The following is a 26,845-nucleotide window of genomic DNA, read 5'->3' as shown; positions in this document are numbered from 1 at the left end:
AGCACTGCCAAGAGTAATCCCTGAGCACAGAGCCAAGAGTAAGCCCTAAGCACAGCCAGGTGTATCCTCAAGACAAAAACACAGAAAAATTAAAGGAATATGAACCTGTAATAACCTAAGATTCCATCATGGTGAAAGGAATATGCTTTTTCAAACAAAGACAGACCTCACCTGAATGTAGGAAATTTGTGAGAAAAAAATAAGCACATTTAATTAAGACTTGGGATAGTTTTCACTTTATAGTGACTGACATATTCTTTTTCTGAAAAAGACAAATATCACTCCGTTATCACCAAAACTTGATTTTGAAACTTTATGTCCAAACTGTTTTAACTGTAAATATGCTTGAATGTGCTTACAATGCTACCACCTGTGAGATATTTATTATAAACACAAGACAAGTTACAATATGTGGTGTCACTGAATTATGTTTGTAATATCATATCCTATTAAAAATTACCTTTTTTGTAGAGCATACCTTTGGTACTTGTCTGGGTATATCCCAAAACCAGCATGACATTTTTAAGGCTTCCTTTACCCCCAAAATAAAAGGAGTTTTCTGTTAAAACAATACAATAAATTAAACTAAAATAAGTACATATTTTAACACAAGTTTTTTTCAACTTTATACAAATTATACTTTTTGTTATATATATGCAAAGTCATTACTCAATTCACAAAATTAGGATTTATATAGAAAATATAACACTACATCTATTTTTTTAAATGAATCACTGAGAGGTACAGTTACAGACTTACAAACTTTAGTGCTTATGTTTCAGCCATACAATGATCGAGTACCCATCCCTTCACCAGTGCCCATTCTCAACCACCAATGTTTCCAGTATCCCTCCCAACCCCCCCACCCGCCCCCACCCCGCCTCTGTGGCAGGCATTCCCTTTTACTCTCTCTCTCCTTTAGGGTGTTGTGGTCTGTGATGCAAGTATTAAGTGGTCATCATGTTCAGTCTATAGTCAACTTTCAGCATGCATCTCCCATCCCAAGCGGGCCCTCCAAGCACCCTTTACTTGGTTGTCCCTTCTCTATCTGAGCTGCCTTTTCCCCCAGCATGTGAGGCCGGCTTCCAAGCCATGAAGCAGACCTCCTGGTCCTTATCTCTACTATCCTTTGGTGTTAGTCTCCCATTCTGTTACTTTATATGCCACAAATGAGTAGCACTATATCTTAAATTGTTCTTTAAAAATATACTTTCACTGGTAACATTCCTATATTTATATTAAAATAAAAATATAAATATTCCTTCATATGCAAATGAGCTATTTCAAAGAATGCAAGTACCCTTTTCATATATAAACACTGTAAAATAAATAAGCACCATTTATTATTAAAATTTTATTCTTTAAAATTAATAAGACACATGTACCTCCCTGAAGAATTCATCTAGGGGGTCAAAGAGATCGTATAATGGTTAAGGCACCTGCCTTGCTCATGCCAACCCGGGTTTGATCCCAAGCACCCCAGATGGTCTCCTGAGCCCTGTCAGAAGAGATTCCTGAGCACAGAGACAGGTGTAATCCCAGGGTTTGTCCAAGTCAGTTTAATAGAAAAGTAAAAACAAGAAAAGACCTAGAAGATAGAGCTAAATATCCTGATTTGTCACTATTTGTCAGCTGTGCAGTTCTGTGTATACTGTTCTAAGAGAACAGATTTATTTATAGAGTGAAAAACCAAATAGCATTCTTTAACAGGAGTGGGAAACATAGGCTGATCAAAATCAGCATTTGTTTTAATTTCTTTGGTACAAAACTAAAAGTGCCTCAATGTTATGCATTTCTCATTTGGGGAAAAATATTTTAAAAAGTGAGCCCCCACTATTCAGCATCTGGTGGAATAACCTGCTCCCCTAGGGGCTGAGCACCCCTGCATCCACCAGTCTCAACTGAACCCGGATCACTAGACACCTCAGGGCACACTGGAAAGGGAAGAGAAGTAAAAAGTGCAAGGCACAGCCACCTCACCCACAGCTCCCCCCATAAAAAAAGAAAGAAAAAAAGAAAATGAGCAGGAAGATAATGGAGGGAAGCAGACACTCTGGAGGAAATAGGGTTTTAGCACATTTTTGCACAAGAAACCCTGCTGTTGGCGGCAATTGGACAGGACGGAGCACCCGTGGCAATGGAATTCCTAGAAGTAATAAAACCAATAGGGTCAAGGCTACAAACACAGGAACCACGGGCTGATAAGACCCTCATCTGGCACCAGTAAAGACCCACAGAAGGCTGGACCCCCCTCAGACAGAAACCCCAGCAGGAACAAAAGGCCAGGGAAAGAATTTCAAAGAGGACCATTGGCCACTCCCAACTCCACCCCCTGGAACAACCTCCTTAGCAACGGACTTTTATATAGGTAGAAGCCCCACAAGGGGGCAAGTTGGAAAAACCTATAAAAGCCACCTTGAACAAAGGAAGTGCACACCATGCTGCCCAAGTCCATGTGCTGCTTGTACCCACATGTGTCCCCCGCATCCCCCCTCTTGAGATGTGGACTTTCATGCTTCCATATCTAATGCTGGGGTGGTGTAGGGCTCTCTCCGCCCTAGGAGAAGCCTGTGTTCTCCCTTGAGCGTGTTACTCTACTCTCTCCCACTTTTTCTCCCTCTTACCCCTTCCCAAACTCTCCAAATAAAATCTGTTTTTACTTCACTGCTTATCTACTCCTGACATTTTTTTCTGTGAGACAGGACAAAGTAGCTGAACCCCCTGGGTAAGGCTGGGAATAACTTTCCTTCCCTGCAAAGAGCAATTCCTCGCTCCCACTTGAACCTGTGGCCCCCGAGAAACTGGGTGGTAGGGAGCAACCCCTGGGCTCAGAAGACCAAGTGGACATCAGGTGTGGCCACTTCATGGGGCTGGGGGGGGCTCTGGTCCATGCCATGCAGTGGCTCATCACAGACTTTATCAGTCCTGCCTTCCCAGTCGCCCCGGGGTGACAGAGGTGGATGGGGAGGTGACTGTCTCCTCCTCTCCACCTCACATGAGCCACCCGTGGGGGCCACCAACTTCACTACCATTAATGGCATGATACCTCGAACAAAATCCATTTTATAAAAATGCTCGGGTTGAAAACCGCGTACCAAAAGTGGACTATAGACCGGACAGGATGGCCACTCGGTACCTCTATTGCAAACTACAACACCCAACAGGAGAGAGAACAAAAGGGAAGGCCCTGCCCAGAGGCAGGGTGGGGAGGTGGGGGTTGGGGTGGGGGTGGTGGGAGGGACACTGGGATCATTGGTGGAGGAGAATGGGCCCTGGTGGAGGGATGTAAACCAAATACAAACATGAAAGTCATAAGTTTGTAACTGTACCTCATGGTGATTCACTAATAAAATTTTTTAAAGTGAAAAAAAAAAGGTTAGAAAAATGCCCAAATTGAGCTGAGACCATAACAGGATCAAACGGAAAGAAACTTGCCTAACTGTGCCATCGTCATGCCCCGCACAGAGTCACTCAGGCTGTGAACTACGCACAGCACGCGGCGAGTTGCGAGGTCCAGGAGCAAGAGTGCGCCCCCGCCCGTGCCTATCCAGAGCGCCGTGTTCTTCTGCAGGCAGAGACTCTTCACACGCCCGGCGTAGGACAGTCTGGGCGTGGGTTCTGCGTTCACTTTCACCGCCTCCTCCCTAGCACCAGAGCCTCAGTGTTAATGAGTCTTTATCAACTAAGAACGATTAGGCGTGTGCCTCTACACAGGAACACATATAGCTACAGGTCACATTTTAAATTGCAAATACATGACACCATATATTATGTATCATTAAGATTTTATAAAGCTATTTTTGCTACATACAGAATGCTAACGAGCCAATTTTCTACCTGAATCACAAACTTTTATAAAAGATTATACTTAAATTCAAGAAATTATGAAATAGATACAATTTTTAGGAAAATTGCATTCAATCTAGCAACAAAAAATTTTTCCATGTTCAAAGAAAAAAAAAGTTAGTCCAAATAATATCCCACAAAGTCTGAAAGTTGCAAAAACATTAAACTACATGTAAATGAAAGAAAATTAAACTACATTTTACATGCAAAATTTTATCAATAAACAACTAAAAATTTCCCCAAACCAACAATTGATAATAAAAATCAATTAAGATCTCATGTTATATTCTTTCCATAATTAAAAAAATTAAATATGAATTTACTTTAAAAAGTGTACACAGTCTATCAGTTGGCAGAGTTTTTCCGTTTTCTTATCCCACACCTCCACAAATGGACTGTTTTTCTTGGCAACATAGAGAGCCGAGTCCACTGCCACTGCTATGATGTTGGCATCACTGAAGGCTGCGTAGGGAAACCTGGGGACAGTGAAAGAAAGAATTCCACCTTATTCATTCTTTGTTCATGCCAACATGTCATGTAACTCAGCGAATTCTTAACATATGTAAAAGATTAAAATAATTTTGAAAGAGAAAACAACTAGAGTGTTGGCAATTATGTCCTATAGTCCTCTAACCATTCTGAATTGTGTTAACTTCTATAAGAATATCTCTAACTATAAATAAATGTATCTCTAATTTCATAATTTTGAAATGTTTGCTATTGCTAAATTATTGTAAAATTATATCTGTGATAATCAACTGAAATATGTTGTTATGGGGACTGAGACATTTTTACCTAGTAATATAAAACATGAAATGTCAAAATAAATCTTAGTAATGGCTTTAAATATGAAAGAACAGATATTGTTGCATCATACAAGTCATGTAAATTATGAGAAAAAACCCTATGTATTCATCCAAGCATAAAAGAAAGTAAATTGTCATTTTCCCTCTTATCAAATAAAGGAAAATCATACTTTTAATCATCTACATTCTAGCATTTCAAAATTTACACATTTTTCAAGGAAATCAGCTGCCATACATCTACATGGCAAGCTCTGGTTTACTTTTGAAGAACCACTTAAATTTCAGCTACTCTGGAATTCCTTCCTGATATACTGAAATAGTATATTTACTATTATATTTATAGTATATTATGGTATATTTACTATAATAGTATATTCTCTTTCCTCACTGCTATAGTTGGAACACTGTATCCTTAGTGAACATTAAGTTTTAACTATCGGTATGTCCCTGACACTAGGTGGAAACGTCTAGTGTCACGAGCACAAGAACCATGTCTTCTACACAGCCATATTCAGTGAAGAGTCACTATAGTTAATTAGCTGTCTGGGAGACAAGAGAGAGTGTGCATGAATTATAGGGAGATGGTAGATAAAGATAGGTGACAGATGAATGACAGATGAGAGATAGAGAAATTGATGGTTAATGGATGGACGTACCTATCTAGAAACAAGATAATAAAGTAGGTAGCTAGTCAAGTATATGGAGAAAAGGATGGGTGAATGAAGAATTAACAAGAAAAATGGGTATTAGGAAAGAATAAAATAGTTTAAATTAAGATTTAATCATGTAGATGGCGTTTAAACACCACAGGATTTACCACAAGAACTGCAACGCTGTTTAGGACACCTGAGGGCAGGAAAGCTTTGTCCTTATATCTTTTATATTTATGACAAGAGATCATGGTGTAGACTCAGAGCCTCTGTCCTGCAAGTCATTTCTCTCTGGGGCCTCACTGGATTTAACAGAAGGTTGTTAAAGTTTTCCATAAAATATCGTTGCCCATTTTCTTTGATTCTCAGTGGAAATCTTATACTATAAATCTCAATGTTTTTTAAAAAAGAAATTGAAGTTTACAAATTGTTAAATAACTTCCTCAAGGATACAAAACTCAAATGCCTGGACTAGGACTCAAAGCAGAGGCCATGCCTCTTTCACTAAACATTAGGCTCTGAGTATCACATACCAACAAGGAGGTATGAAGCAACCTCTGAAAGGTCACTTTCTGTGCGGTTCAGAGAAATGAGAAGTTTCCCTTCTGTCTGGTGGGACAATTCCGGGGGAAGGTGAGAGCACCTTAAGACTGGTTAGTAGAATCCAGGGAAATAGGAGATCCTTTTTAAGAAGAGCTCAAGTATTTCCAAAGTCAAGAAGGTAGGTCCTAATCTTTTTTGGGACATGAATGATTTTGCCTGGGAATTCTCTCTAGAGAGCATCTCATATTCATATCACATGTAATTTTGGGGGATTTGGGGGATGCCCTATATCTGATGACATGCTCCATAAAAATAAAGAAAGGAAGTCTCCTCCTTAAGTATTTTCAGGGTTAGATGATTTGAGAGTAAAGGTTTCAGAATGAAAATGAATTCATCACATATTTACCACACACTGTCAAATAAACTACAAACACGACAGACACATTATTCTCATCTATCAGAACCTCAGACCCAAAGCAGCGTATCTGAGAATCACCTGAATGATGAAGAAACCATTCTTTCCTGGCCCACTCTGAGTTTAATTCATTTGGCTTACCTGGTCTAAAGTGTGTCCCTGACTTGAGGCCAATGACCTAGGGCTTTCTGATGTGCAGCCAGTTGTAAGAATCAATAGGTCTAGCATCACTAAGAAAATGGTTTTGAAAATACATTTTTTTAAAAAAAGTATGGAAGTCAGAGATGCAAAGAAAAGCAAATTCAAGTTGCCTGATCTACAAATATAGGACAGCATCTGCTCTGGGTCAGGGTCCCAGGATGGAACCAGGCAAAGAGGAGTTTCTACTGAAAATGCTGGGAGAGAGGAGGCAGCCGGTCCTGATAGCTGAGCTGAGTTCTGTTTGGCCTGAGCACAGTGGGAAAGGAGGCTACAAGGATGGACAAAGAGGTTTAAGAAGACTCAACAGGATGGCCTGCTGGACAAGATGCAGAACAGGGCCAGAGCGACAGCCAGCAGGGAGGGCGTTTGCCTTGCACATGGCTGACCTGATTCAATCCCTGGCATCCCTATGGTCCCCCAAGCACCAGGAGTAATTCCTGAGTGCAGAACTAGGGGTAACCCCTGAGCATCGCTGGGTGTGACCCAAAAAAAAAACAAGATGCAGAACAGTGGCATCATTTTATGATCTAGAACAGTCCTCTGTCTGCAGCAGTGGGATTGTAAAGGTGCCAAATAGGCACCAAAGAAACGGACTGTTGTATGACCAAGACGAAGCTCAAGAGTGGGGACAGGGAGCAGTGTCAGGACCACAGTCAGTAGGAGCAGAATCAGTGGGGACAGAAATGGACAGGACCAAGGTTGCTCCCACTTGTTGAGGTTTGGGCAGCTGGATGGAACCCAGTTCCGCCTCTGGAATAAGGATCTATGGCCCCAGCTAACAGCAGTGATGGCAGAGAGAACTGACTGGAGGCCAACCAAGTACAGGCACTATGGCAAGGATTCCTTCTCTCAGGCTCTCGCTCAGTCTTCCCAGCAGCCCTCTGGGAAAGTGCATCACACGCCTAGGAAAGACAAAGACTCGGCAGTGCCTTCCTGAGCTCACAGTGTACAAGCCAAAGCCAGTGTCTAGTTCTTCACCTGCACTACTTCTCTCTGAGGATTGTGAGCAATAACAGCCACTACATGATCTGGTCAAAATATCACTGTCACTGTCACTGTCACCCCATTGCTCATCAATTTGTTCCAGCGGGCACCAGTAACGTCTCTCATTGTGAGACTTATTGTTACTGTGTTTGGCATATCCAATACATCACGGGTAGCTTTCCAGGCTCTCTGAGAGGGGTGGAGGAATCGAACACGGGTCGGCCGCGTGAAAGGCGAATGCCCTACCACTGTGCTACCACTCCAGCCTGGTTGAGCTGGTCAAAATATAACCTTAAAAATTAAAACAGAAAATTGGAACAAATTTTTTACATTTTTTTTACTCTGACTTGACTGTTCTTACTAATTTTGTTGTAGGAAGGGTATGTATATATCTATATACATATATATAGATATATACACACACACACAACTATCAAATTTAGAAAGGAGTTTATTGCTAAGGCCTATTTTTACTATCATCAATACCTAATCATCTAAAAATGTCTATCTAAAACCCATAGACTCACTAAAATACTGAGTGGACTGCCTGTCAAAAGCATGTATAATTTGACACAGAAATTAAAATATTTAAAAATTGTATTGGCAAATACTAGAAATGCTACAAAAGGTTTTCATATTTTACCCCAATGTTATTAGGCCAGATCATTTTTTTAATAATATACCTTCACTTTCTAGAATTTTCTAAAATGTACCTTTAATGCTATAATATAAAAATATATTATCCATTTTAAAAGGTATTAGGGTAATTAATAGCATTATTGACATGAGTATATTAATTGTACAGGAAAAATGGCTCACAGTTGACTTGTTCTCGTCTCGATGAGTTTCTGAATATTGAAATCATTGGAAAGGGAAAAAATCTTGGTGCCACATCCTCCCCACAACACGTCTTTCTCAGAAGAACTCACAGACTCACTCACGCACATCAATGGTGTGTTGGCATCCCCTACATTCACCACCTTCAAAGGGTCAGCTCCTTGACACTTTGGAAAAAGAGAAAACATTTGGCAAACTGAGTTGCTGTAGGATGAAATAGCAAAATATGCATTTTCTAAAAACTAGTTTCCACTTAAATAGTTAAGAGGTACTGGAATAAAATTTAGGATACAGCTTTCAAAGTATTTATAAAAATAAGATTCAACTGAAGTAGAATCCAAAATACTAACCTTATGAACAATCTCTACTTCATGAGAAAATTACAAAGAAACTAACCTACCAATCATGCTCACTTCTCTCCCGCTATCATTCTTTGATAACACTGGGAATGACTAATGACTAATAGGATGTTAAATTAACAGGTGGAATAATAGGTAAAATAATGGAAAGAGAAATAAGAGCTATGATAATAGAAAATCTTCCTTTTCCCAACTTTAAATTATACTATAAAGCTATTATAATCAAGACAGTGTGATATTGGAATAAGAAAAGACTCTCTTATCAAAGGAATAGAATTGAGAGTCCAAAGACAGATCCTCTGGTACATGAGTAACTAAACTTGACACAGGAGGAAAGAATCTGATTGGAGCAAGGAAATCTTCCACAAATGGTGCTGGGAAAACTGGTCAGTCACATGTGAAAAAAAGTTAACATAGACTCCTATCTCACACAATGCACAAAAGCCAACACCAAGTATATTAAAGAGCTCAATATTGGACTGTCACTGTCATCCTGTTGCTCATCAATTTGCTCAAGCAGGTACCAGTAACATCTCCATCGTGAGACTTATTACTGGTTTTGGCATATCAAATATGCACGGGTAGCTTGCCAGGCACTACCATGTGGGTGGGATACTCTTGGTAGCATGGCAGGCTCTCTGAGAGGGATGGAGGAATTGAACCCGGGTCAGTCGTGTGCACAGCACATGCCCTACCCACGTGTGCTATCCCTCTCTCCAGCCCCAATATTGGACCTAAATTTATAAATTATATTGAGGGCTGGAGTAATAGTATGGTGGGTAGTGCCTTTGCCTTATACATAGCTGACCTAGTTTTGATCCTCAGCACCACATATGGTTACCAAAGCCTGCCAAGAGTGATCTCTAGCACAGAGGTAGGAGTATTCCCTGAGCACCACAGGGTTTGTCCCAAGAACAAAACAATAAAAAGAGAGAGAAAGAATTATATTGAGGAAAGCCTAGGCAGAATTCATCATGACAATGAATTTAAAGGTATCTTCAGAGATTGAATGCAATTGGCAAAAAACAAAGATAAAAATAAAAAGAGACTACATCAAATTAAGACTCTTCTGCACTGCAAACAAAACAATGACCAGAATAAAAAGATACCCCACATACTGGGAGAAAATATTTGACCATCACTCAAAAAACAAAGGGTTAATGTCAAAGGTATATAAAGTACTTGTAAAACAAGAAAAAATACCCCATAAAAATCTAGGAAGAGATGAACAGAAACCTCATCAAGATAGCATACAGACATACAGATGGCCAATATATATAAGTAAATATGCTCTGGATATCTGATAATCAAAGAAGTGAAAATTAAAACAATGAGATATAAATTCATATCTGTAGGACTTGAGACATGAGACACCCATGGAAGAGACCAAAACAAACAGTGTTGACATGGATGTGGCCACAAAAAGCACCCTCATCCATTGCTGGCATTAAAGTCAACAGGATCAAATATTTTGGAAAACTCTATGAACACTTCTCAAAAAACTGAGAATTGAGCTGCCATATGACCCAGCAATTCCACTTCTTGGTAGCTAATGCTACTTCAAAAAAAACTCTACTTTGAAGTGATATTTGCACATCTATATTCATTACAACATTATTCACAATAGCCAAAATCTAGTCTCCCAGAACAAATGACAGATTTTTTAAAATGATGGCATATATATATGTATATATATTATGATATATGTATCATATATCTACACACAATGGAATACTACTCAGCTTTATAAAAAGATTAAATCATATCATCCATTCATGTAATGTAATGGATCTGAAGACTATAATGCTGTGTTAAGTTAGCCAGAAGGAGAAGGACAAGTACATAATGAGTTCTCTTATGTGAGTAATGGAATAACAAATAGCCAACAGAAAAAGGCAACAGAATCTTAGGATTGGCCTATAAAGCTGAGCTTACCATTATGAGGCCATGGAGGTCTGGTTGGTTGAGGTGGGGAAACACTCTGGGGTGTTGGAACATTGTATGCAGAAAACCCTATAGTTAACTTATTATAAATTATGGTGCCTAGATTTTTAAAATGTTTTTAATAAGAAAATAAACACTTCAATAATAAACGAGAATCAGAAGAACAGTAAGTTAAATTTGATATTCAAAGATAAATTAAGAATTTGTGGCAAGCCAGACTTAAAACTAGTTTCCTTTTTTTCCCCCAAAAAACAATTTGTAAAAACTTATCTAATTAACTTACATAACTGTCACTGTCACTGTCATCCCATTGTTCAGTGATTTGCTTGAGTGGGCACCAGTAACATCTCCAAGTGAGACTTGTTGTTACCGTTTCTGGCATATCAAATATGCCACGGGTAGCTTGCCCGGCTTTACCGTGCGGGCAGGATACTCTTGGTAGCTTGCCGGGCTCTCAGAGAGCGACAGAGGAATTGAACCCAGGTTGGCTGCGTGCAAGGCAAATGCCCTACCCGCTGTGCTATGGCTCCTGCCTTCACTTATATACCAAGTAATTAATGTTCCAAGTTCTATAACTCAAATCTCACTGATCATTTTGACCTTAGTTAAATCAAATCTCAATGACACAATCAGTATTTGCAGAGTGTATATTATGTACAAGACATGAATCTTACAGAGCAGTGTTTATGACCCTTGCTTTGGGAACCTTACAACCATGTAGGGGAAGAGCAATGAATACAGATGAAACAAATCAAAGACTTTGGTGTAGGTTGCACTGAACACTCACCTTAACCATTATATCTTCAAAAATTGCCAACTTTCCATCAGCAGTCCCCACCAAAAGAAAATTCTGTTGTTTTCTAATAGGAAAAATGTCAAAGCATTTACTAAAAGAATGCATAATTCGACAAAAATGCTTCAATTTCCCCTCTAGCTTGACTAATTGCTTTCTTCCTGACCCACCTTCCTTACACCATTTTCTTTATAAAACCTATTATGGACAACCTTTTCTCTGCCGTTTGAGAGGTGAATTTTCCAGTCTCTTTTCAGTTTTACAAACAGGAATGTCTTCATAATTCCTTTGTCATTCCTTTGTCAAGGACCTGGGTGACACCACTTTGTAATGTTACCATCAAGAAAGAGGGACTCCCAGGGCCAAGGAAATGTTCAGGTGTCAGAGCACACTTCTTAGACCTTGGACCCTAATTTTGATCCCTGGCACAAGGTCCCCAGAGCAATACTAGGCATGACCCAGTGACCCACTAAATTTCACCAGATTGGCCCTGCATAGCCGGGCCCCTTTAACACAGCATCTTCAGGCCCAAGCATTGAACCATCTGGTCTGGTTGGCCAAGAATCACTGGAAGAGCTCCCTCCCTGGGAAGGACCCCTTGAGTATAAGTTGGATGGCCGAAAAAATGGTGGGGGAGAGGAGAGGAGAGGGTAGGAGAGAGGAGAGAGGAGGGTATGAGAGAGTCTGCTGTCTCCTTGTCTAAACGGGAGTCTTCAGTTAGTGAAAACTAGCAAAATCAGATAGCCTGACCACATCAACATTCTCCCTATCCAAAACCCAGGAAAATTTCTCCTGTCAGATCACCAAGCACTTAAACACTTTCCACTGTTAATTCTAGCAGAGTTAGCCAAATCTATCCCCTCTAATGCAACATTTTTTTTTTTGGCCTTTTAGGTCCTACCTTGGCAATGCTCAGGGGTTATCCCTGGTATGCACTCAGAAATTATTCCTGGCATTGGGGTACCATTTGGGGTACTGGGGACTGAACCCAGATCAGCCACATTCGAGACATACCCCCCTACCCACTGGACTCTCGCTGTGGCCCCAAATGCAAAATTTTTTAATTCAGTCTTGTCAACATAATATCATATAAAAAATGACAATACACCAAATAATTTCAACTCCATATCTGCCAGTGAAATTTATATTTCAGCTGCTTGAAACTTGTAATTTCTATTCTCCTATTTATTTCACATTAGCAACTCAAACCAGAGAAGACTACGGTATGTTTTCTTAATAGCTACTGAAAATCACTCTGTCCCAAATAGCAAAGCAACAAACCATAGTTCATACTGGAATTCTTGCATCTAGACAAATTCCTATGCAATAAGAGCCCATTGGCTGTTAGTATTAAAATCTCTTTCATTATTAGCAACTTAATAATTCATATATTGCATGTTTCCTGATTTGGGAGCTTATTGGTATGTTTTAGACTGGCACATAACAGACTATTTATAGACATGAATTCAAGCAAAAGCCTGTGAAATGATTGACCTGTTTCATAACTGCTTCCATTTCATCAATACATAGGAAATCACAAATGTCTGTGACTACTCACAATTCCCAGTAGTATATGCATACAATGAAAATACATGGAAGTGATGTTATATGAGGGGGTAGAATTTGCTCACAGTTTAGTCGTATAAAAGGTATGCCACTTCTCCCTGGGTAAAGGGCATTGCTATACCTTTGCTTGGAAAAGGAGTTGCAATACAAGCAAGTGACAGAATCAGACATCCATTGAAGAGTGTGTCTCTTCTTCCTGTCCTGGTCATTGATGGCCAGGAGCATGCCAGACTGGGTTCCACACACAATCCAAATTTCCTTTTCAGCAGGAAGATGTACCACGGCCAGACACAGTATTCGGCTATCAGTTACTTCCTCAGACAAAGCACACAAGGAACGTGACTCCAGCTTCAGGGACAGAATTTGAACAAAATGGAATATTGCTTATATATAATTAAATCTGTTTTGCTTGCTTGCTTTTCATTTAAAAGTGATGCTTATTTTAAATTTCTTTATTTTAATTAAAGAACCATTATTTACCAAGTTATTGATACTTGAGTTTTAGACATACACTATTTTTACATCAATCCCACCACCATGTCAACTTCCATCCACCAACATTCCCATACTCCATCCACTCTCCCTTCTACCCGGCCTGCCACTTTGGCAGGCACATTACAAAGTTTCGTGGCTGTAACATAGATCTGATGTTTTAAGTGTTGTTGAGTCTGTGCTTTGGATGTATAACTATACTGATCTCCCACATCATCAGCATAACTGAATTTCATGTCCCCTGTGCCCATTACTTCCCTTTCTCATTGTCTTCCTCCACCACCTCTTGATTTCTTTCTCTATCCTCCCTAGGCTCTGGGGTCAAGGGTGGTCTGGGCAACCTCTCTTTTTATATTACATTTGTTCATCCAGTTATTCTTATGCTACCACAGATAAGTGAGATCATCCTGTTTGTCTTTCTACTTTTGGTTTATTTCACTCAACATGTTATCTTCTGGTTCCAATCCAGTTTTAGAAAATTGCATGATTTCATCATTGCTTGCAGTTATATAGTATGCCACTGTGTATATATGCCACACCTTCATTATCCACTCATCTATCATTGAGCACCTAGGTGGATTCCATATCTTAGCTATTGTACTAAGTACAGAAATGAATAAAGATGTGCATAGTCGCATAGTCCTTTTGAAAGACTTTCTCGGGGGCTGGAGCAATAGTACAGCGGGTAGGGAGTTTGCCTTGCATATGGCCAATCCAGGTTTGATCCCTAGCATCCCATATGGTCCCCTGAGCGCTGCCAGGAGTAATTCCTGAGTGTAGATTCAGGACTAAGCCCTGTGCATCACCAGGTGTGACCCAAAAAAGCAAAAAAAAAAGTTTCTCTATACTGGGGGTAGAAAAAAAGTTTCTCTATACTGGCCAAAAGTGGAACTGCTGGGTCATATAGCAGCTCAATTATAAACTTACTAAGGATCCTCCATACTGTCTTCCACAAGAGCTGAACCAGACAGCATTCCCACCAGCAGTGGATGGGAGTTCCTTTTTCACTGCATACCCATCTGTATAGATTGTCCCACTATTTTTGATATATGGCCTTCTCACTGGTGTGAGATGATATCTCACTGTCAACTGGATTTCCCTAATGAAAAGTGATGGTAGAAACTTTTAATGTGCCTTTTGGCCATCTTCCTATCTTCCTCTGCGAAATGTCTGTGGTTTCCTCTCCCCATTTTCTGACCCATTGATCAGAAAGCCTATCTTTATTCCAGAACCATGCATTTTTGATCACTGTAGTATCATAATACAGTGATTTAAAGTTATCATGGAATAGATCTCCCATGTCTTTTGTTGATTCCTAGATACTTGATGTTTCTGGATTTTAAAGGGGATAAACTCCTTGATAGCTTTCTCCTCTGATTCATTCTTTGTATATAAGAATGCTACCAATATTTGTGCATTGACTTGGCAGCCAGCCACTTTGTTGTATTGGTATATTGATTCTAGAAGCTTTTTTTTTTTTGTGGACTCTTTCGGGTCTTGTATATACAATGTGTATCTTATGTCATCTGAAAATAGTGATAATTTGACTTCTTTTCCAGCATTAGCCAAAACTTCTGTGTTGAATAAAAGTGGAGGAAGTGGACATCCTTCCCTGTACCTGTTCTCAGAGGGAATACTTTCAGTTTTTCACCATTAAGAATTATACTGGCTATGGGTTTGTTACAAATGGCCAATACAATCTTGAAGAAGGCTCCTCCCACCCCTATTTTGTTGAGGTTTTTATCATGAATGATGGATACTGTCAGAAGCTTTCTCTGCATCGATTTGATATGATCATATTTCCTTTTATTAATGTAATGTATTATTTTAATTGGCTTTTTTGTGTTTAACCATCCTTGCATCTCTGGGATGAATCCCACTTGATCAGGGTATATGATGTTTTTGATATGTTTTTGGATTCTGTTAGTTAAGATTTTGTTAAGAATTTTTGCATCGATATTCATCAGGAGATTGGTCTGAAATTTTCTTTTCTGAAAGTGTTTCTGTCTGCTTTGGGTACTACAATAATGTTAGCTTCATATACGGTGTTAGGACTTCTGTGTCTTCAATGTTTTGGAAGAGCTTAAGGAGTAAAGACAGTAAATCTCTGAAGGTTTGATAGAATTCACTAGTAAACATATCTGGACTGGGACTTTTGTTCTTGGGGAGATTTTTTAATTAATGTTTTCATTTCCTTACTTGTGACTGGCCTCTTTAGACTTGCTACTTTCTCCTCATTCAGCTTTGGGAGATTACATGACTCTAAGAACCAATCCACTTCTAGGCTCTCCACCTTAAGAGCATAAAGTTGTTCATAGTAACATCTCATTATATTTTTAATTTCTGAAGGATCCATTGTAATTTATCACCTTTTATCTCTTGCCCGCACGCCTGGCTGTCTTCCCCGGGGCCCCTTGGAGCAGATGGGCTCCAGCTTCCCTCCCCACCCGGAGCAGAGCTCCCAGCGGCCGAAGACTACTGGAACCTAGCTACAGCCATGCTCGAGGCCCCTCTCCACATGTTCCGACAGGCCTCATGCCTGAAGGTACCGGCAGAGGAACCCAGGTGTGTGTAATCCCATCAATGGCCAACATCCAGAGAGAGATTTAAAAGCAAGCTCTCAGAAGCACGTGGCCACTTTGCGGCCATGCAATATCTTGCAGCCTACTTCTCCCTCTGGGAGAAACTGGCAAGCTTCTGAAAGTTTCCTGCCCACATGGGACAACCTTGCAAGCTTCCCATGGTGTATTCATATGCTAAATCCAGTAACTAGCTGGATCTCATTCCCCTGACCCTGAAAGAGCCCCCAGTACGACATTGTTGGGAGGGCCAAGTCGAGATAGACTTCTAAGATCTCAGGGAAAGGACAAAATGAGAAGTTACGGAGCCCGCTTGAGAAATCGATGATTAATGGGATTTTGTGATTTCGTGACATCTACTGATTTATTTGAACACCTCTCTTTTTCCCCCTCATGTATCTAACTAAAGGTTTATCTATCCTGTTTATTTTTTTTGAAGAATGAACTGTTAGTCTCATTGGTTCTTTGAATTACTTTCTTAGTTCCTTTTTTGTTGACTTTTGCTCTCTTCTTTTACTATTTCCCTCCTTTTACTAATTTTTGGGTTGACTTACTTTCCTGCTCCAGATTTTAGAGATGTGTTTAGGTTGTTAATATGGGTTTTTAACTCTAAAACTGTATTTATCCTATAAGTTTAAGTGTGTTTCTTGTAGGCAGCATGTGGATACATTTTCTTCCCTGATCCAACCAGCTACTCTATGTCTTTTTATAAGAGAGATTAGTCCTTTGGCATTTAGAGAGATTAATGATATAAAGGGTTGTGTTGCCATTTTTGTGTATGTGTGTGTGTAATCAAGTTGCTTTTGCAAATCTATCTGTTTTTATAGGTGGGCTCTCAGTAATTTTTGCAGTACTGGTTTAGTTGTTGCAAATGCTGCCAGTTGATTTTAATTTTCATCAGTAAGTTAACAGACAACCGTGCCAATCTAAAATGTATCTGAAACTAAATTAAAAATTGAAAATAATGCTGTATCTAGATGTTATTCTTAAGGTTACACAATCAATCCTCGAGTTATTTTGATGGAATGGGAAATAAATACTAACATCTAGACACAACATTTATTTTAGAATGCAACAACCAAAATATGAAGTTACTTTGAAGTCTACACATTTTTTTTTACATTTGCCAGTATGATCTGCTGATTTTTCCATCTGTAGTTCTCCTGTCACATGCCTGCCCACTGCACACAGTTTGGCTGCCCTCCTGCTGGCTGCACCAACAGCTGTGCTCTCTCTTCCCACCACAGGGGCAAGGTGCCCCTAGAAACACACTCTGCAGGGCCTCCTCTGGCGTCCTCCCAGAGAGGATCCTCTCTCCTCAGTCTCTCACACCAGATTCTGCTGGGCTGTTTCTAGGGTTCCTAACACAGAAACTCTAACATTATGATTTAAAACAAAACAGGCTACTTCTTTCCATGGGCAGGCCTTTGTTCTGGTGGAAATTGCGGGCGTGACATTTCTGCAAGCTCTGACGGACTCTTCCTTGGAAACTGTGGAATATGTCCCACCAGTGATTTTTCTGCAGAATCTCTGATTTAGAGTGTCAGGACTTACCTCAGAAGCGTGTCCTTCTCTGTTTAAGTCCAGAAACAAGAGCTGACCTTTGTCACCATGTCCACAGCCCAGCCAAACACTGGGGTGCTTGCTGCTGTGGTTTGTAGCAACCATGCACTCAACAAGAAGGTTGTTAGGGATCACTACATGTTTCATCAGACAGATTAACTCAGCTGAATTCAAGGTGTCAAAGACCTGAAAATATGCAAATAAAAAGCATACATGAAGTAAGCATGAGTCTATAAGTTGGTCACATCAAAATAGCTAATATAGAATTTCACCAAGAAAAATACAAACTGGCTAAGCTGCAGCCCAATTGAGCAGGAGATCAAGAGTATAAAGAGAAGATAAAATTACATTTAAAAATAACACAGAGGGTTTCTGAAGCCACTCCCCGCCCGCCCTGTGCACCCCGTCTCCCGAACCGGGTTTGTAACTGCGCACGTCCTTCAGGTACGAGAACCATCCCTCGGCCATGCCCTCCCGCCCCCCACTTCCCGCTGCCGTCTGCGTCCCCCGAGTTTCTGAAGCCACTCCCCGCCCGCCCTGTGCACCCCGTCTCCCGAACCGGCTTTGTAACTGCGCACGTCCTTCAGGTACGAGAACCATCCCTCGGCCACGCCCTCCCGTCCCCCCCCCTCAACAGGAAGACACTGGGCGTGTGGCCTGTGTCTTAGTGGGCGTGGTCTCAAAGTGGGCGTGGCCTACTGTCGGAGCGGCCGCAGTTATTCTTTGCTACCTCAGCTCAATCGGTACTGTGTATTTCTTTGAAAATTCACTTTTGCGATCTCAAACACTTACGCAAAATAGCCATTAGCTTAGGCTGACGCTATAAAAGCTATCAGTGAATAAGGGAAGTTTCGCACAATCGGAGCCCCTTCTTCCCACAAAAAGGAAGAGGAATAAATAACTACAAGGTTCCAACTCTATACTTCCGTGACAATATGAAGAAGCAGCGAAAATCCCCTCTGCGAAGAGAGGGGGAAGAAAAGATACCAGAAACCTCAACAGGGGCTTCTCACATCTACGACCTCTCAGATAAACAATTCAGAGAGGAAATCTGGAGGAGAGTCGACCTACTCCAAGCAAATATGGAACAGACATCCAATAAATTAAGGGAGGAGATGAATGAAGCGCTGGAACGGTCTACCAAGAAAATCCAGGAAGAAATGAGAGCAGAAATGAGAGCAGAAATTTCAAACCTTCGAACGGAAGTCTCACAAATAAAGGAATCGGTAGATGAAATAAAAATCTCACTAGATGCCCTCAACAGTAGAATGACTAGAGCCGAAGACAGAATCAGTGATCTGGAATATGAGCTGCAGAAAGCTTATAGACAACAACAAATCATGGCCAAAGACCTCAAAATGGCTATAGAGCGAATCAGAGCCCTGGGGGATGACTTCAAGAGGAACAACATAAGAATCATTGGAGTACCAGAACCGCAGGGAAGCAACCCCAATGAAAAAAACACAGTCAAAGATATCATTGCTAAGAAATTCCCAGAGCTGGAGAAGGCAGGCATCCAGATACAAGGAGTCCGAAGAGTACCAGCAAAAAGAGACCCAAATAAAAAGACCCCAAGTCATATCATAGTCAGAATGACGGATACCATGGATAGAGACACAATTCTGCAAGCAGCAAGGTCAAGGAAGGAAATCACATACAAAGGAGCACCCCTCAGATTTACAGCCGATCTGTCAGAAGAAACCCTCCGAGCCCAAAGACAATGGTGGGACATAGTGAAAAAACTCAACGAAATGAATGCCTCACCAAGAATACTTTATCCGGCTAAACTCTCACTCAAACTCAAAGGAACCATACACTATTTCTCGGATAAACAACAGCTCAGGAACTTCATAGACTCAAAACCAATCTTGAAAGAAGGTCTAAAGGGGCTACTGTAAGACAAGGAGGAGCCCCATAAGAACAACAAATCCCACAGAAAGATGACACAAAACCACATCACAATAATCTCTCTCAATGTCAATGGCCTAAATGCACCTATCAAGAGACACAGAGTGGCAAAATGGATCCGGAAATTAAACCCAACATTCTGTTGCCTGCAAGAAACACACCTGAACAAACAGAGTAAACACAGACTCAAAGTCAAAGGATGGAAAACAATCCTGCAAGCAAACAACCCCCTTAAAAAAGCTGGAGTGGCCATCCTGGTATCCGACAACATAGATTTCAGGATGAAAAAGATCAAAAGGGACAGCGAAGGTCATTTTCTGTTTATCAAGGGATATGTACAACAGGAAGAAATCACACTCTTAAACGTATACGCTCCTAACGAACGACCGGTTAAATATTTAAAACAACTCCTAACAGACTTCAAAGAGGACATCACTAACAGCACAATTGTAGTCGGAGACTTCAATTCGGCCTTATCGCCTCTAGATAGATCCACAAGAACAAAACTCAACAAGGAAACACTGACTCTGAAAGAAGAAATTGAAGAGAGAGGCCTAATGGACCTATACAGGGCCTTACACCCCAAAAAGAAAGAATACACATTCTTTTCCAGTGCACACGGAACATTTTCTAAAATAGACCATGTACTGGGCCCCAGAACATACCTCAATAGAATCGGAAAAATAGAAATTGTACCAACCATCTTTTCAGACCACGATGCGCTGAAGATAGAAGCTAACCACTCACAAATACGGAAAATCAAATCAAACACCTGGAAATTAAACAATTCAATGTTGAACAATGAGTGAGTCAGGAAGGAAATCAAGGAAGAAATCAAAAGATACTTAGAAACAAATGAGAATGAAGACACGAGCTACCAAAACCTATGGGACGCAGCTAAAGCCGTGTTAAGGGGAAAATTTATAGCTCTCCAAGCATTTCTCAGGAAGGAAGAAAGGACCCACATAGATAGCTTGACTTCACGACTCAAGACCTTAGAAAAGGACCAGAAAAGGGACTCCAAACCAGACCGAAGGAAAGAAATAATAAAAATTAGAGCAGAAATTAATGACATCGAAACCAAAAAAAACAATCCGAAAGATCAATGAAACAAAGAGTTGGTTCTTTGAGAAAATAAATAAGATTGATAAACCGCTAGCAAGACTCACAAAGAAAGAAAGAGAGAAAACTCTAATAAATCGAATCAGAAATGAAAAGGGGGACATCATAACAGAAACCAGTGAGATTCAAAAGATCATTAGAGACTACTTTGAAGGTCTTTACGCCACAAAAAAGGAGAACCTAAAAGAAATGGATGGATTCCTTGATTCCTACAATCTCCCAACACTGAAGAAAGAAGACCTGGAATACCTGAATAGACCCATCAATGTTAAGAAAATTGAAACTGTAATCAAAAACCTCCCCAAAAACAAAAGCCCAGGCCCAGATGGTTTCACTGGCGAATTCTTCCAAACATTTAAAGAAGACCTATTGCCTGTTTTCCTCAAACTTTTCCAGGAAATTGAAAAAACAGGAACTCTCCCAAACAGTTTCTATGAAGCACATATCTCCCTAATACCAAAAGCAAACAAAGACACCACTAAGAAAGAAAATTACAGACCAATTTCCCTGATGAACACCGATGCGAAAATCCTCAACAAAATACTAGCAAATAGGATTCAACAACTCATCAAAAAGGTCATACATCACGACCAAGTGGGATTCATCCCAGGGATGCAAGGATGGTTTAACATTCGGAAATCAATCAACATAATCCAGCATATCAACAAAAGTAAAGATAAAAACCATATGATCATATCAATAGATGCAGAGAAAGCATTTGACAAGATCCAACATCCTTTCATGATGAAAACCCTCGCCAAAATGGGGTTTGGAGGAACTTTCCTCAAGATAGTCGAAGCCATCTATCACAAGCCTACGGCAAGCATTATCCTCAATGGGGAAAAACTAAGGGCCTTTCCTCTGAGATCAGGCACAAGACAAGGATGCCCACTCTCACCACTCCTCTTCAATATAGTACTGGAAGTACTTGCGATAGCTATTAGACAAGAAAAAGAGATTAAGGGCATCCAGATAGGAAAGGAAGAAATCAAACTCTCACTATTTGCAGACGACATGATACTATATCTAGAGAAGCCTAAAGCCTCTACTAAGAAACTCTTAGAAACAATAGACTTATACAGTAAAGTTGCAGGCTACAAAATCAATACCCAAAAATCCATGGCCTTCATATATGCAAACAATGAGGCAGAGGAAAGGGACATGAAAAAAGCAATCCCATTCACAATCGTGCCCCAGAAAATCAAGTACCTCGGAATCAGCTTAACCAAGGAAGTAAAAGACCTTTACAAAGAAAACTACAAAACGCTACTCCATGAAATCAAAGAGGACGTGAGGAAATGGAAACATATACCCTGCTCGTGGATAGGGAGAATCAATGTTGTCAAAATGGCAATACTCCCTAAAGCATTATACAGATTCAACGCGGTCCCTATAAGTATATCCATGACATTCTTCAAAGAAATGGATCAAGCAATCCTAAAATTCATATGGAATAACAAACGTCCAAGGATAGCTAAAACAATTCTTGGGAAAAAGACAATGGGAGGCATCACCCTCCCCAACCTCAAACTTTACTACAAAGCAGTAACAATTAAAACAGCATGGTACTGGAACAAAGGCAGAGCTGTAGACCAATGGAACAGGGTGGAATATCCCTACACACAACCCCAAATGTATGATCATCTAATCTTTGATAAGGGAGCAAGAGATGTGAAGTGGAGCAAGGAAAGCCTCTTTAACAAATGGTGCTGGCACAACTGGACAACCACATGCAAAAAAATGGGTTTAGACCTAGACCTGACACCATGCACAAAAGTCAGATCAAAATGGATTAAAGACCTCAACATTAGACCACAAACCATAAGGTACATTGAAGACAAGGTCGGCAAAACCCTCCACGATATTGAAGATAAAGGCATCTTCAAAGGTGACACGGAACTAAGCAATCTAGTAAAAACAGAGATCAACAAATGGGACTACATTAAACTAAAAAGCTTCTGCACCGCAAAAGATACAGTGACCATAATACAAAGACTATCCACAGAATGGGAAAGGATATTTATACAATACCCATCAGATAAGGGGTTGATATCAATGGTATATAAAGCACTGGTTGAACTCTACAAGAAGAAAACATCCAACCCCATCAAAAAATGGGGCAAAGAAATGAACAGAAACTTTACCAAGGAAGAAATACAAATGGCCAAAAGGCACATGAAAAAGTGCTCTACATCACTAATCATCAGAGAGATGCAGATCAAAACAACCACGAGATACCACCTCACACCACAGAGACTAGCACACATCCAAAAGAACAAAAGCAACCGCTGTTGGAGAGGATGTGGGGAGAAAGGGACCCTTCTTCACTGCTGGTGGGAATGCCGACTGGTTCAGCCCTTCTGGAAAACAATTTGAACGATTCTCAAAAAATTAGATATTGAATTCCCATTTGACCCAGCAATACCACTGCTGGGAATATATCCCAGAGAGGCAAAAAAGTACAATCGAAACGACATCTGCACATGTATGTTCATCGCAGCACTGTTTACAATAGCCAGAATCTGGAAAAAACCCGAATGCCCCAGAACGGATGACTGGTTGAGGAAACTTTGGTACATCTATACAATGGAATACTATGCAGCTGTTAGAAAAAAGGAGGTCAAGAATTTTGTAGTTAAGTGGATCGGCATGAAAAGTTTCATGCTGAGTGAAATGAGTCAGAAAGAGAGAGACAGACATAGAAAGATTGCACTCATCTATGGTATATAGAATAACAGAGTGGGAGACCAACACCCAAGAACTGTAGAAATAAGTACCAGGACGTTGACTCCATGGCTTCGAGGCCTCACGTTCTGGGGAAAGGGCAACTCAGAGAAGCGATCACCAACTATATTGTAGTCGAAGGCCATGTGGGGGAAGGGAGTTGCGGGCTGAATGAGGGCTAGAGACTGAGCACAGTGGCCACTCAACACCTTTATTGCAAACCACAACAGCTAATTAGAGAGAGAGAACAGAAGGGAATGCCCTGCCACAGTGGCAGGGTGGGGTGGGGGGGAGATGGGATTGGGGAGGGTGGGAGGGATGCTGGGTTTACTGGTGGTGGAGAATGGGCACTGGTGAAGGGATGGGTTCCCGAACTTTGTATGAGGGAAGTATAAGCACAAAAGTGTATAAATCTGTAACTGTACCCTCACGGTGATTCTCTAATTAAAAATAAATAAATTAAAAATAATAACACAGAGACACACAGACGAATGCTGGACCCCAGCAACTTGCAGCAGAGATGGCCCTGGACTTTGCAAAAGGCCTCCTCCGCTGGGCTGCTTCAGACAGGGGTGGGTGCTGTCCCTCCGCCTGCCCCCAAGAGCTCCAGTGGTGGCCATTTTCTAGAAGCCAGGAAGAAGCACCAGGTACGAGTCATGGTGACGGCAAATCCCAAGTCTTTCGGGACAGGGGAGGAGTGGGCCTTTCTTCCCCCCACTCTCATGGGATGCTGAGATGATGTCAATGTGACATCTGCCCACTGTACACTTAAGCTCCCATGTGGCCACGATCCAGAGACACACAGACGAATGCCAGACCCCAGCAACTTGCTTCAGTGATTTCTTCAGACCCTAATTATTAAAATCTTAGAATTCCTAGCTGCAGGGACAGAATTGTAATGAAATTAGATAGTCATGTGGTTGCATGATTTTATGAACATACTAAATGGGAGCTGGAGCGATAGCACAGCGGGTAGGACGTTTGCTTTGTACACCGCCAACCCAGATTCGATTCCTCTGTCCCTCTTGGAGAGCCTGGCAAGCTACCGAGAGTATCCTGCCCACACGGCAGAGCCTGGCAAGCTATTCAATATGCCAAAAACAGTAACAACAAGTCTCACAATGGAGATGTTACTGGTGCCCACTCAAGCACATCAATGAGCAATGGATGACAGTGATACAGTGATAGAATTCCTACAGTGCGCGGCTGCTCTTGCAGCTGCACGACATTATATAGTATCCATAACAAGCAATACAAAACACATTGTCTAGCATTGCATTTTCGGCAGGTATGAGGGATGGTAGGACTAGTCTTGAAATATGGAAGGTAAAAAGAAGAAAGAAAGAAATATCGAAGGTAACTAAAGTAAAGAAAAAATATTTTGTAAATTATCTGCCACACAGGGGAGGGTGGGAGGGATGCTGGGTTTACTGGTGGTGGAGAATGGGCACTGGTGAAGGGATGGGTTCCCGAACTTTGTATGAGGGAAGCATAAGCACAAAAGTGTATAAATCTGTAAATGTGCCCTCCTGGTGATTCACGAATTAAAAATAAATAAATTTAAAAAAAAGTTTAAGCTTGGTTTTGGTGCTTAAATTCTTTTTCAGGAAATAGCACTTCATTTTGTTTTATTTGGTTTTTGGGCCACACCCAGCAATGCACAGGGGTTACTCCTAGTTCTGCACTCAGAAATTACTCCTGGTGGTGCTTGAGGGACACTAATGGAATTCTGAGGGTTGAACCCGGGTCATCTGCATACAAGGCAAGCACTCTCCCTGCTGTATTATCTCTAGCCCCAGGAAATAACATTTTAATCTGGATCCAGTTTTGCTTTTCCAATCAGATAGCATATTTAATCTCATCTATGGAATATTGAGGTGTGGAATGGGGTGGGGGAATCTGCGGATTTTGGTGGTGGAAAGTATGCACTGGTGAAGAGATGGGTGTTTGATGACCATATGATCAAAGTTCAAACATGAGACTTTTGTTACTGTACCCCACGGTGAATTAATAAAAAATAAATAACATAAACTTTGCATGAGCAAAGATGCACGTTTAGTAGATTTTGTAACTTGAAAACAAAGCCTCAAAGGTCATCTCTTAACAGAACTGCAGCAGCTGGAAGCTATGTCCAAGCACTTCCCAAGGCAAGATCACGTGTGACAGGCATGGGGACAGCAGGAAGTAGACCTGTCTTAGCTGAAGGGGATGAAGCTGATCTCTATATATTTTAAAATCTATTTCAAAATCTTGATCCCATTTAAAACAATAAGAATTGTTGTTTTTTGATATGGTAGAAGAAATTTTCAGACAAACCTTCTGGTTTAAAACCAATATAAAATCTACGGAAACTGTTTATCTTAAAGTCTTTGCAAATATCAAAGATTCCATAACATTGTAAGGAATTACTGGGTCAAATGCTTACTGAATGACAGAACCCAAAGGTGTCTGCTGTGCCCTAATACCATGTTTACTCTGAAGGCATCTGTCCCCTTGAAGAAAATGGGTGTTGAAAAAAATTGGCCCATGAGAAAGAAACTAGAATCAGGAGTCTGGCTAAATGAAGCTTTCTGTTCAGTAAAGGGCCTGATGGGAACCGTCAGGCTAGGGAACCCAGAGAGCTGCCAACACAGAGAAAACCAGGCACTGAGACAATACTACTGTCCACACCAAACAGTGCCTTTGACTTTGCAGACAAAAGACACAGGAAACAAAAGACCCTAAACAACGTTGCTTTATAAGCCAACCCTCCAGAAGCTTAGTAGGCCACAAGCCCATCCCATAGGTGATTCCCTAAGCTCGGAATAGAATTTAAAGCAATTTTCAGCAAGTAACAGAAAAAGATATGCAAGACCTATAGGCAGAGCTATAGAACTTCATTTAGAAAGACTGAAGTAAATGCACATTCAAAACTAGAAAACTTAGCAGTAGCACCAGTCCAAAGCACAACAACAAAAACAGAAAAGCTGACAAAGTGATCCTAAAAGTTATGTAAAAAATTAGGCTCAAGAATAGCTAAATCATTCCTAGAGAAGAAAATACATGAGCAGAGACTATTATCAAGTTTTACAAATTTACAGAGTGGAGTCAGAGAAAGAAGAGAGACTATAGCCAGTGGAAGAGAATTGATTCTGGCTTTGTGAGTATGACTTAAACCGGTGATGGGAATGGAAGAAAGGTGAGAGAAAGGAAGAAAATATTCCATAGATGAGATTAAATATGCTATCTGATTGGAAAAGCAAAACTGGATCCAGATTAAAATGTTATTTCCTGGGGCTAGAGATAATACAGCAGGGAGAGTGCTTGCCTTGTATGCAGATGACCCGGGTTCAACCCTCAGAATTCCATTAGTGTCCCTCAAGCACCACCAGGAGTAATTTCTGAGTGCAGAACTAGGAGTAACCCCTGTGCATTGCTGGGTGTGGCCCAAAAACCAAATAAAACAAAATGAAGTGCTATTTCCTGAAAAAGAATTTAAGCACCAAAACCAAGCTTAAACTTTTTTTTTTAATT

The 26,845-nt window shown here is 40.6% G+C and overlaps 1 protein-coding gene across 1 annotated transcript in view; it reads right to left on the bottom strand.

The window, feature by feature from the left end:
* Window positions 1–26,845, bottom strand: part of LRRK2 (leucine rich repeat kinase 2) — a 143,107-nt gene that overhangs the window by 2,018 nt on the left and 114,244 nt on the right. The window contains exons 44-50 of the mRNA XM_055118275.1: window positions 17,570–17,764; window positions 13,066–13,292; window positions 11,373–11,445; window positions 8,265–8,449; window positions 4,170–4,322; window positions 3,436–3,644; window positions 479–559 (exon numbers count right to left, since the gene is read on the bottom strand). Coding sequence (XP_054974250.1) covers window positions 479–559; window positions 3,436–3,644; window positions 4,170–4,322; window positions 8,265–8,449; window positions 11,373–11,445; window positions 13,066–13,292; window positions 17,570–17,764 — 1,123 coding nt within the window. The remainder of the gene's footprint in view (window positions 1–478; window positions 560–3,435; window positions 3,645–4,169; window positions 4,323–8,264; window positions 8,450–11,372; window positions 11,446–13,065; window positions 13,293–17,569; window positions 17,765–26,845) is intronic.

Source organism: Sorex araneus, chromosome 10 (genome assembly GCF_027595985.1).
Source record: "Sorex araneus isolate mSorAra2 chromosome 10, mSorAra2.pri, whole genome shotgun sequence".
Classification (NCBI taxonomy): domain Eukaryota; kingdom Metazoa; phylum Chordata; class Mammalia; order Eulipotyphla; family Soricidae; genus Sorex; species Sorex araneus.
The sequence above is the reverse complement of the archived record's forward strand: the minus strand, read 5'-3'. Positions and strand labels throughout refer to the sequence as shown.